Genomic DNA, 17,569 nt, shown 5'->3' on the forward strand with positions numbered 1-17,569 from the left:
AACCCATTGCATTTTGATGCTGTCTCAGATTTACGAGATTTCGTAAACCTGGGGCAGCACCAAAATCTAACGCCACCCCCAGGGGTGAAATTAGCAAGGCACAATGAGGAGGAATACTGTTTTTTTGCTTTTTCTATGCATGCTGCATAATGTAGCACACATAGAAAGAGCAAAATGCCAGAAATGATTGTTTATGTGAGGGAAGGTGTCCCTTCCCGCATGTAAACAATCACACCCCTCAACACAGACATTCTTGCACGATGGTGCAAGGATGCCTGCGTTGGCACAGGCAGCTAAATTTAGCACCATTGCGGGGGACAACACAGGGGTAAGCCATGTTCACTTAAATATGGCGCATCCCTGCGTGGTGAAAATGACGTAGCGCGGCTCTGCCAATTTTTTTTGGGGGTGCAGTATCACACTCCGTCATTTTCCCATAAATATGGGCCAAAGTTCATAGTAAAATTAAATGTAACAAATATTTCAATATTTGTACAGCTATTTGTTAATTAATCTCTATAATTTTTAACTGTGCATTTCATAATATTATATTTATCGCATATCATCTATCAATATTGTTTTAAATTAACCATGTGTTTATTTTGCCTTTACAGTATACACCATCTGAATATGCATTCTTTGGATTCCATATGTATTTATATAACTTCGTAGCTCTTATTCATGGTTTTGTTGTCTCATTCAAGCCATTATTTTATTTCTTAAGACTTCATAGAGTATTGGAGTTCTTTCAAGAATGGTCAATGACACAATTTCTTTGACCAATTTGCAAGCAGTTTACATCATGATTGAATCGCTTATTGCAGTATTTGCTGTTATCGGAAATATACTGGTGATCTGGGCAGTAATGCTGACTCCCGGCTTTCAGAATACAACATTTTACTTCATTGTGTCCCTGTCCATAGCCGACGTGGCAGTGGGTTTCCTAGTTACTCCTCTGGCCATCGTTGTTAACCTTCAAGTCCGGATTCATTTCTACGGCTGTCTTTTTATGTGCTGCCTTCTGATCATATTCACACACGTATCAATTCTCTCTCTGCTGGCTATTGCAATTGACAGGTATCTGAGAATAAAAATCCCCACAAGGTAAGATACAGCAGTTTTATTTATAATCTTAAATAGATAAACATTGGTATTTTTCTCTTTCCCAGTGCACAAATGCTTTTGCTAATCGTAACTGATGGTAATGTTTAAAGTAGGTGAAAATGTGAACTGTTGCTTCAATTAAAATGTTGGACTACCCACTTAAAGTTTATCAAGTGTATGTCAGTGACAGAGATTTTAAAATGTATTAGCTGTTTCTTCTTGCTTGGCTTGTTTTGTTCCTAGGCAAACCATTATGCTTATTAAGCAGTGGCTAAATCACAAAGAAAAGCAAAAAAGATCCTGGCATGTTAAACATTACAAAAGATTAATAATGGAAAATAAAGTAAACATCAAGCACCTAGCCTACCAACTATTGATTATTGCTCCATCAACAAGACAAACACAAGGCAAACGTCTAAGATACCATTTTGGGGGTGTGGTAGTGGAAATATAGCCTCCAGTGGCTTAGCTGCTGTAGGACAGTATTAAATAAAGCAGAGTAAACGTGACAGATGACACATTAAAGGTAGGAAAGACCTTCAACTTTAGACAAGCTGCACATCACTATGGATACAAAAATAAAACACGCAACCGGGGACACTCACCTGGGACAACTAGAATTGTACACCCGATACCATCAAACCACAGTCCCCACAACCCATCAATGAAGCTGCACACAATGGACCTTGACGAAGCAGAGAGTCTGCAAGAAGACGTTACCCTTATAGAATTGCAGTTCTTATTGGCGCACACAGGATCACTGAAGGAGAAGGTGAGTGCAAAAGGGATGTTCAAGCTAAAGACAATTCACACCTACACGGATGAGAAATGCATTCAGAGTCCAACTCATCAAGAACACCATCATTGACATCCTGCAACTCATTGAAGGTCACATCACACCCAAAAGAAAATTGTCACGTGGTAGCCAAGCCATACTGTTCTACTAGGCTTTACACAGATTTATCTTAAACGCAATTGACATCAAACGACCACCCTTCTGCAAGGTTGTATTGTCAAAGGTGTAAATCTAATGCCCTAAATAGCCACTTCCTATTCACCAATAGAACACACTTTACACCTGACTCTTATACCCCACAGAAATTACAACAACCAAAGAGTTATGCATACAACATCAGTGGCCAGGTTCTCGCTGTAACAATGTAGGGAACAAAGATGACAGCGACAGCAATCAAGAAACCCACATGCACTCCTTCATGTACTTAACCACAATGGATGTACAAACCTTAACATTAATTCAGTATATGACACCATCGATGCTTCAGCATGTATTCTCAGGAATGATCAGACATACGTATGGGGTATCCACTTGCTAGAACAGACCACAAACGGGCATATTATTCTTGTGCACAATATTTCAATCACTCACAACTCTAACTGCCAACCACGATACCACCAGTAAACATGGCTGAGGACACTCTAATACAAACTGGCTACTAGGGAATACAGAAGATGCAAAACAGCAAGGCAGATGAGCATGCCAACGTTACCTGCTAACCTGGCATGCCAGCTAACCACACCTGAGTGTTTTCATGAGGTTTCAGCTATATTTCATATTGTATTTTAAGTTGGGTTTTATAAGTGAAATTCAGGTTTTTTAACATACAATAAGGTGTTATGAACAAATTGAACCATAACTTCATATTTACTGTGGTTTTAGATGATACAATGGCTATTTAGATACATGTGGTGGGTGGGTGATAGGTGTGGTGTTTAATGATAATTCCTCTATATTATGTTGAAGCCTACCCATTGTTTAACATCGAGTTCAGCCTGGATTTGATTTCACTTGATATTATAAAGTGCCTAAACATGTAAACGTGTCTTGGCACTAAGCTGTAAAGGAAGACGGGGAGGAACATATTGCTGGAATACGTGATTTTTTTTTAAGTATGTGAAATTTCATAAAATTAGATTCAGATCGGATAGTCAGAGGGAAACCATTCAAGGCCTGTGCTGTTCTATTAGTGAAGGAGCGATCCCCAATTTTTATTTTATGACACTTAGGTAAGACTACGAGATGAGAAAAGGAGAAAAGGAGAAATGCAGTGGTATGGTCAGGAATGTCTACAGAGCAACTGGGACATCGAACTATTGGATGGGACACCATGAAGGATCTTGTGCAAAAACAGAGTGCCTTGAATACACATCTTTAGCAAAGAGGAAGCTAGTGAAGGTTGGTTAAATGAGAAGAAATCCTGGCAGATTTAGGAAGGTGCTAAATGGGCACCCAAAGGTGGGTGGAGAGGCTTTTGAATAACACATTGCAGTAATATAGTTTGCCCATTACGAGGGACTAGACAAGAGTTTTCTTAGACAGACTAGAAATAAGATGCAAGAGTTTCCTCAGAGCCTCCATGGTGAAGAAGGAAGTGGCTATAAGTTTGTTAACTACTTCAAAGAAAAGTTTGGAATCAAAAAATACTCCTAAATTGCAGAAACTGAGGTTGTGAGATGGACAAATGCTCGGAGACTGACTCCACTAGTAAGAACCACAGTCCTATCAGTATTAAGCCTCAAAGAATTGGCAATTATCCAACTAACTCGGGGAAGCATTTACAATTGTCCTGGACTGAATTCTGCCCACCTTCCGGGAATACAATGCTTTTGGTGTAATCTTTACAGGAGTAAAATTGAAAGTCATAAAAGGTTATTAAATCAGTCAGAGGTGACACATACAGATTGAAAAGCGTGGGGCTCAGGACAGAGTCCTATTGGTCCCAGCAGCTAATCTTTTTCAAAGTGGTAAGGTACGGTGGCAGATAAATGGCCTGAATGCATGAGCTGGGGAAAGATTTAAACCAAACTACAATATTACCTTGAAGGTCCCTCATAGTGAGACTATTCAGGTGCATTTTGAAGGAAATACTGCCAAATACTACTTTCAGATCAAGAGAATGAGGGCAACAGAACCACCAGAATCTAAGATTATGCGAATGTGAATGCAGGTGGCCTTACCTTGGTTCTAGCGCGTAAGGTAGGGTGCAAAACTGATTGGTAAGTATTGAGTAAAATATTTTCTACAATGTAACAAGAGAGCTGGCAATTGACACAGCTCTTGTGCAGCGAGGGGTTACTGCAGGTCCTGACCACAGAACAGGCCCTACGCAAACCCTACTTGTTCTAACCACCAGACCCATTTGCTTCAATCTTGTACAACTGTGGTTTTGCCGTAGGCAACCAACCTCTCGTTTATCCAACCGCCAGATGCCCATTCAGCTTGCAAGTTAAAACCAATTCTGGTATTGCAACTTTCATGCAAATCCAGCAAATGATGCAACAGTTATTAGCAACTCAAAGCTTATAGATCATCCTTTAACTTCACCTCTCATTTTATATCGGCATGAGTACGGTGATCTTGTCACTGAGCTCAAAGTCACATACGACCAGAAAACAAATAAGATACAGACTGCAATTTTCCTAGATGCGTTAACTGGTAGCAAAGTTAATAGCAAACAAACAATTTTTTACACCGCCATTTATATATGACCTGTTTGAAAGGTCTGCATTCAATAAAATATGTAAATAAGTGAAACGTGGCAAGTGTGTGTCTAATTTTGTGCAGGTCTATGGAATGGCACCAATCTTATGGGCGAATTAAAGACTATTTGACCCTCCTTTTAACTATGCCTCCCCTTAAATCGGATTGAAACCTGTAGTCCCCGCACTGCGCTTAATTTGCAACTAGCCTGTAAACCTTCATGCAGAGTCATTAAAAAGTTTTCATCAAATGAAAACTCTTATAATTACCCCTTTTAACCATGTTCCCTTGCTAGATTTCCACGAAACTCAAAATATAAAGAATAAGCTAAACATGCCTGCCAAGTGGGGTATGGTTTCATAATAATGTGCCATAGTATAAGAATTTTAGCATTACCCTTCCCCCGTTGGTCATTTTCAGTGGTGCTAACATTTTGCTTGGAAACTGTAACTGCACTTTAACTGTGCTTTATTCAGTGTGTTTCTGAAATGTGTATTAAACATATGTTATGGTTTTATACAATACTAACAATAACTTTTCTTTTCTTTTCTTTTTTAATAGAGAAAATGTGTAGTTATTTCTGATCAAATGCACGGTCTTTGGCCAAACATTGCATGGATTGGTCCATGTGTCAGCCATCAAAGAAAGATCTAGTGGTGACTGGGCTCCTGATCATGACAGACAGTACTTTAAGGGTAAGTATTGGTGGGACTGAAATCGTGGATCAAAAGAACTTTCTGAATCCTACACCAATACCTACCCTTCAAAGAACTCACATAATAACGGTGAGCCCGTTCACCACTGGAATTGTTTGTGGTGAATGAGGCCTAGCAAGTGACGAAGCATAACACCCTGGCGGAGGCAGGGGAGGATAGGGGTGAAGTCAGGCTTTCCAATTTTTTGTGAATCTCTTTGGTCCTATTCATTGCGCGAGACATAACGTGGATCCCAGATGATGGGCAATACTCTATTAAATCTCTTTGAGACTAGTCACTTTTGCATTTGGTGCTTTTGGAGTATCGATAGGAAGAGCACAAACGTCGAGAGCCCTCTTTCTTCTTGTTCCCCCTAGACCCCTCTTCCTGTCCCCCCGTACCCCTCTCCTTATTTGGGAAATCATGTCCATTTTTTGTATGACAATTAAATCACCCCTAAACAAAAATGCAGCTTTCTACTGAAGAGTAGGGAATCACACTATCGAAAGCAGCCTAGATGACTGCCCTCATGAAGTCTGTAATTTTATTGATCTTTCAAGCAATATAACTATATAATGATGCAGAGAAAATTAACTGAAAGTTTTTAAGATCATGAGGGTACAGAGACAGTTTCATAAGGAACGGACTAACTGGTGTTGCTTTCCATTCCACTGAGATAATACATATTTCTAGAGGGCCTGCCAACATATCAGTCAAAGCTTCTGCCTAGATACCAGCCCCCTTCTTAAGAAATTGGGCAGGGCTGATATCAAATGCTATCCTAATAGTCTGTAAGCAATTTTAAAGTCTTTTGAAGGAGAGGAGCTCAACACTGGCTAGAGTGGACCTATGACACGACTGTAGTTGAAGGGATGGTATCACATTGTGTTGGACCTGGCCCTTTTGCAGGGTCATCCCCAAACTTCTTGCATCCTTTATCCTATTTTTCTGACCTCCTGCTGTTGACTATAGGACTCTGAGCATTTTATCACTGCTGATCAGTGCTAAAGTGCAGGTGGTCTCTCTTTTAAAGTTGGTATGACTGACTTACACATAATTGGCACATTTGATTTACATTTATTTCCCTTGTACTGTGGTATCACCCACAGAAGTAGCCTTTCAAACCTGTCTGTCTCAGGCCTGCTAGTACAGGGCCTGCATGCACAGTCCACTGCCACAGGGACCTGTCATCTAAATTTAATTGCCAGGCTTGGAACTCACGATTTACTGCATATAAGTCGCCCCTAATGTAGGCCCTAGCTAACCCTATGGGCATGGTGCTATGTATGTAGGAGGCAGGACATGTGCCTGGTTGTGTGGCTGTACTAGTAGTGACAAACAGCCTATGTGGTTTCTCACTGTGTGAGTGCTGCCTTGCTCATAGAATTGAATTGGAAATGCCCTGCCTTATAGCTAGGGGATGTTGTCTGATCTATGAAGGGTAGTGTAGGCATGTTTGGTATGGTTGTAATGGAAGTGGAAAATGCTGCTTACTGGTGTAGGTGGATTTTTTATTGCCATTATAGAAATGCCACTTCTAGAATGTGAGCATTTCTCTGTGCTTATGAGTCTGGTGTTTTGCAGCTTGACTCCGGTCTGTGTTTGGGGCAGAGTGACAGCTGGGCTTTGTGCATACGTTTCAGACAACCTGTACACAGGGAATGGATGGAGGTGTCACAGAGGTGCATCAGCATATTGAATGGTCTCCCTGGGCTGAGAGAAGGAGTGGCGGGGCACACCTGCATTTGTAAAGGCTGGGCCCTGGCCTCATTCAAAGGGCTCATTTACCCCCAAATGATGTCTGGAGCCAGTGCTGGAGGAGAGAGGAGACACTCCTACAACCAGTTGTAACTGGATGGAACCACCTCTCACCCTCTTTGAAAGTGTTGTGAAAAAACGGAGTACAGGGGATTTTCTTCATGTTGAAAGACACTCTGGAACAACTGAAATGGACACAGAATGCTGCTAGAGGGACCCCCCAGGAACCGCCTTAGACTGCTACTGTGCTGACCTGTGACCTGCTGGGTCACTTGGAGGAATTGTCTGACTGCATCCTACTTGTGCTAGCCTGCTTTTGGGCCCTACCGGCTTGTGTTCCACTTGTGTCCCCAGGGACTAGGTGCTGTCTCCCCTGTCCCTCTAAAAATACTTGTTTTGCAGCGTGAGGACAGCGCTGTTCGTGAAGGCTCCTGTAATGGAGCAAAGTGCATGAGGAGCTCTTTCTTTTAGTTGGTGGAATGCATGGAGTAGGTGTGAGAAAGTAGCCTCTTTCTAGCCTTGTTACCCCCACTTTTCGTCTGTTTGTGAGTATATGTCAGGGTGTTTTCACTGTCTCACTGGGGTCCTGCTAGCCAGGGTCCACTGCTCACAGTGAAAACCCTATGTTTTCAGTATGTTTGTTATGTGTCACTGGGACCCTGCTAGCCAGGACCCCAGTGCTCATAAGTTTGTGGCCTATATGTATGTGTTCCCTGTGTGATGCCTAACTGTCTCACTGAGGCTCTGCTAACCAGAACCTCAGTGGTTATGCTCTCTCTTCTTTACAAATTGTCACTAACAGGCTAGTGACCAATTTTACCAATTCACATTGGCATACTGGAACACCCTTATAATTCCCTAGTATACGGTACTGAGGTACCCAGGGTATTGGGGTTCCAGGAGATCCCTATGGGCAGCAGCATTTCTTTTGCCACCCATAGGGAGCTCTGACAATTCTTACACAGGCCTGCCACTGCAGCCTGAGTGAAATAATGCCCACATTATTTCACATCCATTTTACACGGCACTTAAGTAACTTATAAGTCATCTATATGACTAACCTTCACCTGGTGAAGGTTGGGTGCAAAATTAATTAGTGTGTGGGCACCCTGGCACTAGCCAAGGTGCCCCCACATCGTTCAGGGCAAATTCCCCAGACGTTGAGAGTGCGGGGACACCATTATACGCGTGCACTAAACATAGGTCACTACCCATGTATAGCGTCACAATGGTAACTCCGCACATGGCCATGTAACATGTCTAAGATCATGGAATTCTCACCCCAGGGCCATTCTGGCATTGGGGGGACAATTCCATAATCCCCCAGGTCTCTAGCACAGAACCCGGGTACTGCCAAACTGCCTTTTCAGGGTTTGCACTGCAGCTGCTGCCAACCCCTCAGACAGGTTTCTGCCCCCCTGGGGTCCAGGCAGCTGTGGCCCAGGAAGGCAGAACAAAGGATTTCCTCTGAGAGAGGGTGTGACACCCTCTCCCTTTGGAAATAGGTGTGAAGGCTGGGGAGGAGTAGCCTCCCCCAGGCTCTGGAAATGCTTTGATGGGCACAGATGCTGCCCATCTCTGCATAAGCCAGTCTACACCAGTTTAGGGATCCCCCAGCCCTGCTCTGGCGCAAAACTGGACAAAGGAAAGGGGAGTGACCACTCCCCTGACCTGCACCTCCCAGGGGAGGTGCCCAGAGCTCCTCCAGCGTGCCCCAGACCTCTGCCATCTTGGATTCAGAGGTGTGCTGGCACACTGGACTGCTCTGAGTGGCCAGGGCCAGCAGGCGACGTCAGAGACTCCTTCTGATAGGCTCTTACCTGTGTTACTAGCCTATCCTCCTTCCTACGTAGCCAAACCTCCTTTTCTGGCTATTTAGGGTCTCTGCTTTGGGGAATTCTTCAGATACCGAATGCAGGAGCTCATCAGAGTTCCTCTGCATCTCCCTCTTCACCTTCTGCCAAAGGATCGACCGCTGACTGCTCAGGACGCCTGCAAAACCGCAACAAAGTAGCAAAGACGACTACTGCAACCTTGTATCGCTTCATCCTGTCAGCTTTCACGCCTATTTCCTGGTGGTGCATGCTCTGGGGGTAGCCTGCCTCCTTCTTGCTCCAGGAGCTCTGAAGAAATCTCCCGTGGGTCGACGGAATCTTCCCCCTGCAACCGCAGGCAACAAAAGACTGCATCACCAGTCTTCTGGGTCCCCTCTCAGCATGACGAGCGTGGTCCCTGGAACTCAGCAACTCTGCCCAAGTGACTCCCACAGTCCAGTGCCTCTTTAGTCCAGGTTTGGTGGAGGTAAGTCCTTGCCTCCCCACGCTAGACTGCATTGGTGGGTACCGCGTGATTTGCAGCTGCTCCGGCTCCTGTGCACTCTTCCAGGATTTTCTTCGTGCACAGCCAAGCCTGGGTCCCCGACACTCTAACCTGCAGTGCACAACCTTCTGAGTTGTCCTCCGGCGTCGTGGGACTCCCTTTTCTGACTTTGGGTGGACTCCAGTTCACTCCTCTTCTAAGTGCCTGATCCGGTACTTCTGCGGGTGCTGATTGCTTCTGTGAGGGCTCCCTGACTTGCTGGGCACCCCCTCTGTCGCCTCATCCAAGTGGCGACATCCTGGTCCCTCCTGGGCCACAGCAGCATCCAAAAACCCTAACTGCGACCCTTGCAGCTAGCAAGGCTTGTTTGTGGTCTTTCTGTATGGGAACACCTCTGCAAGCTTCTTCATGACGTGGGACATCCATCCTCCAAAGAGGAAGTTTCTAGCCCTCTTGGTTCTTGCAGAAACCAAAGCTTCTTCCATCCTGTGGCAGTTTCTTTGCACCCTCAGCTGGCATTTCCTGGGCATCTGCCCACTCTCGACATTGTCGCGACTCTTGGACTTGGTCCCCTTGTCTTACAGGTACTCAGGTCCGGAAATCCACTGATGTTGTTTTGCTGGTGTTGGTCTTCCTTGCAGAAACCCCCTATCACAACTTCTGTGCTCTCTGGGGGTTATAGGTGCACTTTACACCTACTTTTCAGGGTCTTGGGGTGGGCTACTTTTCTAACCCTCACTGTTTTCTTACAGTCCCAGCGACCCTCTACAAGCTCACATAGGTTTGGGGTCCATTCGTGGTTCGCATTCCACTTTTGGAGTATATGGTTTGTGTTGCCCCTATACCTATGTGCTCCTATTGCAATCTACTGTAACTTTACATTGCTTGCATTACTTCCTTTTGCTATTACTGCATATTTTTGGTATTGTGTACATATATCTTGTGTATATTTGGCATCCTCATACTGAGGGTACTCACTGAGATACTTTTGGCATATTGTCATAAAAATAAAGTACCTTTATTTTTAGTATATCTGTGTATTGTGTTTTCTTATGATATTGTGCATATGACACCAGTGGTATAGTAGGAGCTTTGCATGTCTCCTAGTTCAGCCTAAGCTGCTCTGCTATAGCTACCTTCTATCAGCCTAAGCTGCTAGAAACACCTCTTCTACTCTAATAAGGGATAACTGGACCTGGTACAGAGTGTAAGTACCCCTTGGTATCCACCACAAGCCAGGCCAGCCTCCTACAGTAGGGCTCTACGCTTCAAGATCGCTTTTTCGTGTCTCCCCAATGGAGAAATCACCGCCATGACCTGGGGAGCCTGAGATGTCGGAGTGTGTCCAAAACGTGCTCAGTAAGGTAGCCCCAGGGCTCGAGAAGAGTGAAATCCAGAGTCAGTGTGCTTCTGGTGGTGCCCCCAGGGTTAGGTTTTAAGGGGAGAGCACCCCCGAGGCACGAGTGGGTCCCTCATCTTGTCTTCACTTCTGCAGCCCGGGAGGGTCTGACAAGGAGGCTTGCACACCGTGTCAGATGCGGACTCATTGCAGGTAGGGTGAAAGCCTCATCTGAGGCCCCCAGCTCCACCAGCTTCCCTATCTAGATTGTGAGAGTCGCGGGTGGGGTGGAAGCCTTATCAGAGGTCCCCCTTTCCACCGGGCCCCCATCTAGATTGTGAGATTCGCAGGCAGGCTGGAAGCCTAATCGGAGGCCCCCGCTCCAGTGAGCCCCATCTATATTATCAAAAGTACAGAGTGACGATTGGAGCACTCATGCCCACACCAGCAGCCAGGGGAGCCGCCACCTGGCTGTGAGCCAATGAGACGAGGTGGCCCCCGAGTGTGGAGTGGGGTCACCCATCCCCACCCCCTGTTTTACCCCTGAGAGGAACGTCAGAGCTCCCTGGGAGACAGGGTAGACTGCATCTTGTGATACTGTTTCTACATTTTGTAAACAAATGTTTCCCTGGCATGTGCAGCTCTATTGTTATTTTCTGCGCCATATGAAGTTGCTGGCATACATTCCTGATGCTGTGTGACCTGGTAGGTGACCTATGGTTATTTAGGATATGTACCTTTATGGGGATATGTTTTCATGATTTGACATGTGTTCACTGATGTTCCTTTCATGGGCATTTATGATGAGATGTATATTATGATGTGCATTTTTCGAGTAATATTTACCTGACTACTGCTTATGTTGCAGAATAACCAGTAACATGTGTGTTGTATGTGACTACTGCTGGCTTTCACAGAGTAATATTACTGTGTAATGTTCTGACAACTGCTTGGGTAGAAGGGTATTACTGGCATAGTGTGTTTGGTCTAATAATGTGTGCAATACAGTTTATTTTTATATAACTTGGTGTTGTGTTTCCTTTGTGATGAAGATAGTGTGTCATGTGTTTGTGTTGTGCAAAAGTGTGGGACATGGCCCTTTTTGCAGGGTCATCCACAATCTTTTTGCCTCCTTCCTCCTACTTTTTCTGACTAGTTTTTGTTGGCTTTAGGGCTCTGGGCACTTTACCATTGCTAACCAGTGCTAAAGTGTGTATACTCTCTTTGTAAATTGTATAGGTGATTGGCTAACCCTGATTAGTATATTTGGTTTACTAGTGAGTCCCTAGTAAAGAACACTAGAGGTGCCCATGGCCTGCAAATCAAATGCTACTAGTGGGCCTGCATCACCAATTTTGCCACCCACATGAGTAGCCCTGTGAACACGGCTCAGACCTGCCACTGCAATGTCTGTGTGTGCAGGCTTGCACTGTCAATTAGACCTGGCAAGTGTACCCACTTGCCAGGCCCATACCTTCTCTTTTTATACATGCAAGGCACCCCTAAGGTAGGCCATAGGTAGCCCCATGGGCAGGGTGCAGTGTATGTTAAAGGTGGGAAACGTACTGATGTGTTTTACAGATACTATCAATGAAATACTGATGAATTTGTTTTTTACTGTTGCAAGGCCTATTTCTCTCTCAGGTTAACATGGGGGCTGCCTTTAAATAACATTAAAGTGCAGATTCACTTTGGGATCAGATGGAAATATGGAGTGTGGTGTCTCTGAACTCACAATTTAAAAATACATATTTTAGTAAAATTGTTTTTTAGATTGTTAGTTTGAAAATACAACTTTTAGAAAGTGGGCATTTTCTTGCTTTAATCATTCTGTGACTGTGCCTGTTTGTGGATTTACTGTCTGGGTCAGTTTGACAGTTGGGCTGTTTGTGAGTCCCCTCTAGACAGTGTGACAAAGGGTGCAGGGGAGTAGCCTGCATATCCTGATGGGCCATCTAAGCTAGAGTGGAGGGAGGAGTGGTCACTTACACCTGAATGGGCTGTGCCTACCCTCATACAATGCAGTCACCGACCCACTGGTGAGAGTCTGGATCCTGGCTTGGGCAAATCAGGATCTTGTGAACAAAAGAGACTTTCCTTTGAAGTCTGCCTACTTCAAATGCAGAAAGGGGTATAAGTAGTGGACCCAAAACCCCATACTTTGTATTTCTTCAAGATTACTTCTGGATTCAAGAGGAACTTCTGCCAAAGAGAAGAGTTGAAGACCTGAGGAGAAGTGCTGCCCTTGCCCGTGACTGTGCTTTATTGGGCTATCCTGAAGTTCTGCTTCTGACTGTAAACAGGGACAAAGACAGGACTTTGTTGGGCATTCCTGCTTGAGAAGAATCTCCGAGGTCTTGAATTGAGCTTGCCTCCTGTTTTGAAGTCTCAGGACCATCAAAGACTCTGCCAGCACCTGGACTCTCTGCTGAGACTCCTGCCCTGCCAAGTGGTGTCCTATCCAGTCCCTGGGACCTTGAAAGTTGAAGTTGGCAGAAAAAAGGCTGAAAATCCACTCAAAATTTTTGATGCACCATCTGCAATACGGCTAATAAGTAACACACCGCCAGCTTTGTGGCTGAAATCAACTCTCCACCTGCATTGCGACTGGGAGATTGACGCATCACGGCTGGAGAAACAACATGCAACACCTTCTTGCGGCTGCTGATAATGACACAAACCCCGTGAAGTGTGATTTTCTAACACTGTACGACCAATCGTCCCTGAGCATCAAAGTCATCCTAACTCTGCACGGATCTGAGGTGCCTCTTCTGGAAATCGACTCATCACTCTCTTGAGAGGGAGAAAAACGATGCATCGCCAACCCGACCAGAGACTGAAACGATGCATGGCCTCCCCTGCAAGGAAGGACTCGATGCATCACTGACTTTTCCGATGCACGCTCGCCCGTGCGGCTTTATTTTTTATGCATACCAGGTACTTTGTGCAAAACCAAAGTTTCCATTACTTTCTATGTAATAGGCTCTTACTCTTTTGAAAATTCATACCTTGACTTGTGTATGATGGATTTTTGTCATTTCGGTCTTGTTTGATTTAGATAAATATTACCTATTTTGTAAACTGGTGTGGTGTCCATTTTGTAGTGATGTAATTGTAATACTTTGCACATTGCTTCTGAGTTAAGCCTGCCTGCTCAAGCCAAGTTACCAAGGGGGGGAATGGGGGTTAACCAGGTGTATTTCTCCTTTGCCCTGACTTGAGTGAGGGTCCTTAATTGGACAGGGGGTTACTTTGCTGCCAACCAAAAACCCCATTTCTAACAAAATGCTTTACATATTGCCTCTGGGATAGGCCTGACTGCTCGTGCCAAGCTATCAAGGGGATGAGCCGGGGTTATCTTGGGTGTATAACTCCCTCACCCTGATTATAGTGGTGGGTTCTGTCTGGCTTTGGTGCATACCGTAGCCAACCAGACACCCCATTTCTAACACCTTGGATTTAGCAAACATCTTCTTTTCATTCACAGAAGAGATCTCAGAAAACTTCTGACTGAAGAAGATAAACGTTTATCAACATGTTTGGGAGGACTAGAGAGAGGAATAAAATGCCACTGGGTGGTTTAGCTCATCCACAATCTGGAACAGTTTTGGTCCTAGGTTATCTGTCCATTAAGATACTGTGATTTAGCATTTTTTACTGTTTTAATATTCTTTAGATCAGCCTTATTGATACATTTCATGTCTGATGAGCAATTTCTTATTCATGTATTTTAGCTTGTGTATGCCTTCCCCTCATCGATATTAAGGGCCTGATTTAGACGACAAAGTACCCTGCCTACCAATCCCTCAAACTGCCTGACTCGTTAGGAGATGGTCAGCCTTTAAGAAGAGAGAACACTTCCTTTGGTGGCCTGACAGTGAAGGAGTCTTTCAAGGGCATATAACTGCAGGACATTGAGGAACAGGAAAAAAAACACATAATAACTGCACCACCCTGGGAGGAAAGTCCCAGGGTGAGGTGGCCATTTTTTTTTGTTTTTCAAAAAAAATTCCCACTTCAGGATTTGTTTTTGAAAAATTAAAGTTTGACACATTTGAAGGCTAGTCATCATGGCTGATGGTATCATCCATCAAACATTTCCCACATTGACAGGAACCATCATAACAGTCTTCCTGTCCATTTAGGGACATGTCCATGGGGCTGGCAGGAATGTATGTTGGAACAATAAACATTGGAACCATGCACGCCTTTACAACGCAGTTGGAACAACGGCCACGTTGTTACCGTGAATGCCTTTACCACTCATGCCTTTACAATGATTTTTCATTGTAAAAACATGCCTAGTAAAGGCATGTGTGGGAACGGCATGCGTGGTTCTAGCGTGCGACCCAACACCTGCCCTAATGCCCAGAAGTACCCCGCCCCTAATACTAAAACTACCCTGACCCCCCACCCCAAAACAAAACTACCCTGGATACCTACCACTCACCCTGAGCCATAAACCCACCTGAAAAACCAAACTACCCCGATCCCCCTGCCCCACCCCTAAAAACAAAAGTACCTACCCCGCCCCCCAGCTCTGAAAACCTAACTACCCCGATACCCCACCCCAAAAACCAAACTACACCAACCGCCAAAACAAAACTACCCCAACCCACCCCCTCCCTAAAAATCGAACTTCCTGATCCCTGCCCCTAAACCCAACCCACCTTTAAAAAACAAAACTACCCTGACCCCCGCCCCAAGCCCTTAATCCACCCCACCCCTAAGAAGTACCCCCAACCGTGCCCCTGCCCCACTTACCTGACTGAGTCCTCTCCAGATGCACTCTCCCTTTTTCTCTGCCTTAACCACCCATGTGCGTTGTTCAGCACATGCATGGTTATGGCAAAAAAAAGGGAGTCGTTGTTGACGCAAGCATGGTTCCACTTGCGATAACAGTGTAATCTTTGTTCCGGAGTTGTTGTTCCAGACTTTTCCCGGCTGGCAGACACCTCTCAATTCACCAGCCGGAGGCCCTTTCGGATGGAGAAGGAAATGTCCACCACAATCTCGACAAAGTAAACGTCTTAAACCCAATTCTAAATCAGCCCCATAATCCTTGTTTCAATACTTGTTATGGTGGTGTATGGAACTGCATTTTGTTTATTACTTGTAGAGACTAATACATCTTACCTGACCTTAGTGTCTTGGCTAAAACTAGGAGCAATGACCTTCAAACACCCTATCACGAGTGCAGATAGGTCCTCATCATGGATCCCATGAAAGTCCTGATTGGGCCAGAAATGGTTATGTATTGCCAAACTGGAAATTAAAAAGAATTCAGAAATACTGCATTCCCTGTAAGCTTCCCAGACATTTTAAGATTAAAAAGATGGCATTAACAACGTAATCATTGTTCCGGAGACGTTGTTCCTGAGTGATCCAGGCCGAAAACATCAAGAAGGGTGATAGCACTATGCAGGACATTAATTGATCTGGACACTCCCCACCTTCCTGGGATCCATATGCGGGGGTCTGTGCCATAGTGGTGTGGTGGAGTGAGAGGTGTATACGGGGGGAGGACACCTGCTTGCTTGATTTAGTCCTCAAATTCCCCTGGAGGTTGGATTGCACAGACTAAGATATCCTGTAACTGAGTCGGATCTACAAATAATTGTCATGGCCTTTGAAAAGACATCCCAGCCACAAAGTAGGCTCTTGGCCTATCTTTAAGGTAGGCATCTGAGCATAGCACAACACACAAGCTGATACTTCTGAACATGACATGGCAATGACTAATGAGGACCTGGACAGCCTTTGGGTATTTAAAATGGAACTCAGAAACAAGCTTCAGCAGGACTTCACAAAAGGCATAGCAGAACTTCAAAAGAACCTGGCCAACCAAATGGCAGTCCTCAGGGGAGATGATGACGCAGTGGGCAACAAGTGATTTCCACCAAGGTAGCCTAGTGACAGTGGCCCGGCTCAGACTGCCACAGCAGCAACATGCTCTACCAGTGAGGACCAACATAAGTCGGCCCTGGAGAAGCTTAGAAAATTGCTTACAAAAAGTAAACCTCTGTCTCAGAGGCCTGAGTGAGGAGATCACAGCCAATCTAGTGACCTTTGTGGTGGTGATGTTCTTGTCATTACAGGGGGACAACCACGGTGCATCAAACGGGTCCCAAGAGACGGTCACAGCAACAAAGCCCCCAGGATGTACTTCTAAATTTAATTATTTCTCAAAAAAGGAGAAAGGCATATAGCAGTCGAAGAAAGCTGGCAACGTGACCTTTTGGAATTTCACCTGCACTGTCATTCAGAACTTGTCCCAGAAACCACTTCAAAAGCAGGTGACATTTCGACCTAGCATTAAAAACTCAGAGAGGACAGCATCCACTGAAGGTGGACATATCCCTTCAGTGTCTCCTTCAAGTTGGGTGACAAACATAACACGGTCATGGAGACACACCAAACAGGGGTAATATTGGGCATTAGTAGAGACACCCACTCAAATATTCCCCAACTCCGCAGCATGGTACTGCCATAATTGGGGCAATGTAGAGAGGAGACCGAACATAAATGGCTGATGGCCCGATGTGCCCTCATGGACTCGATGTAGCACCCTGATGCTAGAAACACTCCCGGGACATCTTTTGGCTGATATTCACAAAGGCCTTTTGGAGCCTGGAGCCGCCCTACAGAAGGCTGAGGATATAATGAGAGGACTGGCCCTGAGAGATCGAGAACAGCTCCAGTCAGTGTGGGATTAGCCTGCAGGTCCCTTTCTCAGCAGAGGAATACTCTTGGGACATCTCTCAATTGACATTTTTAAATGGTTCCCAGAGCCTGAAGCCATCCACTAGACAGTCAGACAAGACAGGTGGAATAGTCCTAGGGGAAGAGGAATGG

The 17,569-nt window shown here is 45.0% G+C and overlaps 1 protein-coding gene across 1 annotated transcript in view; it reads left to right on the forward strand.

The window, feature by feature from the left end:
- LOC138301630 (adenosine receptor A3-like) overlaps positions 1–17,569 on the forward strand; it is a 43,456-nt gene that overhangs the window by 1,812 nt on the left and 24,075 nt on the right. The window contains exon 2 of the mRNA XM_069242144.1: positions 792–1,104. Coding sequence (XP_069098245.1) covers positions 792–1,104 — 313 coding nt within the window. The remainder of the gene's footprint in view (positions 1–791; positions 1,105–17,569) is intronic.

This window comes from Pleurodeles waltl, chromosome 6, assembly GCF_031143425.1.
Source record: "Pleurodeles waltl isolate 20211129_DDA chromosome 6, aPleWal1.hap1.20221129, whole genome shotgun sequence".
NCBI lineage: Eukaryota > Metazoa > Chordata > Amphibia > Caudata > Salamandridae > Pleurodeles > Pleurodeles waltl.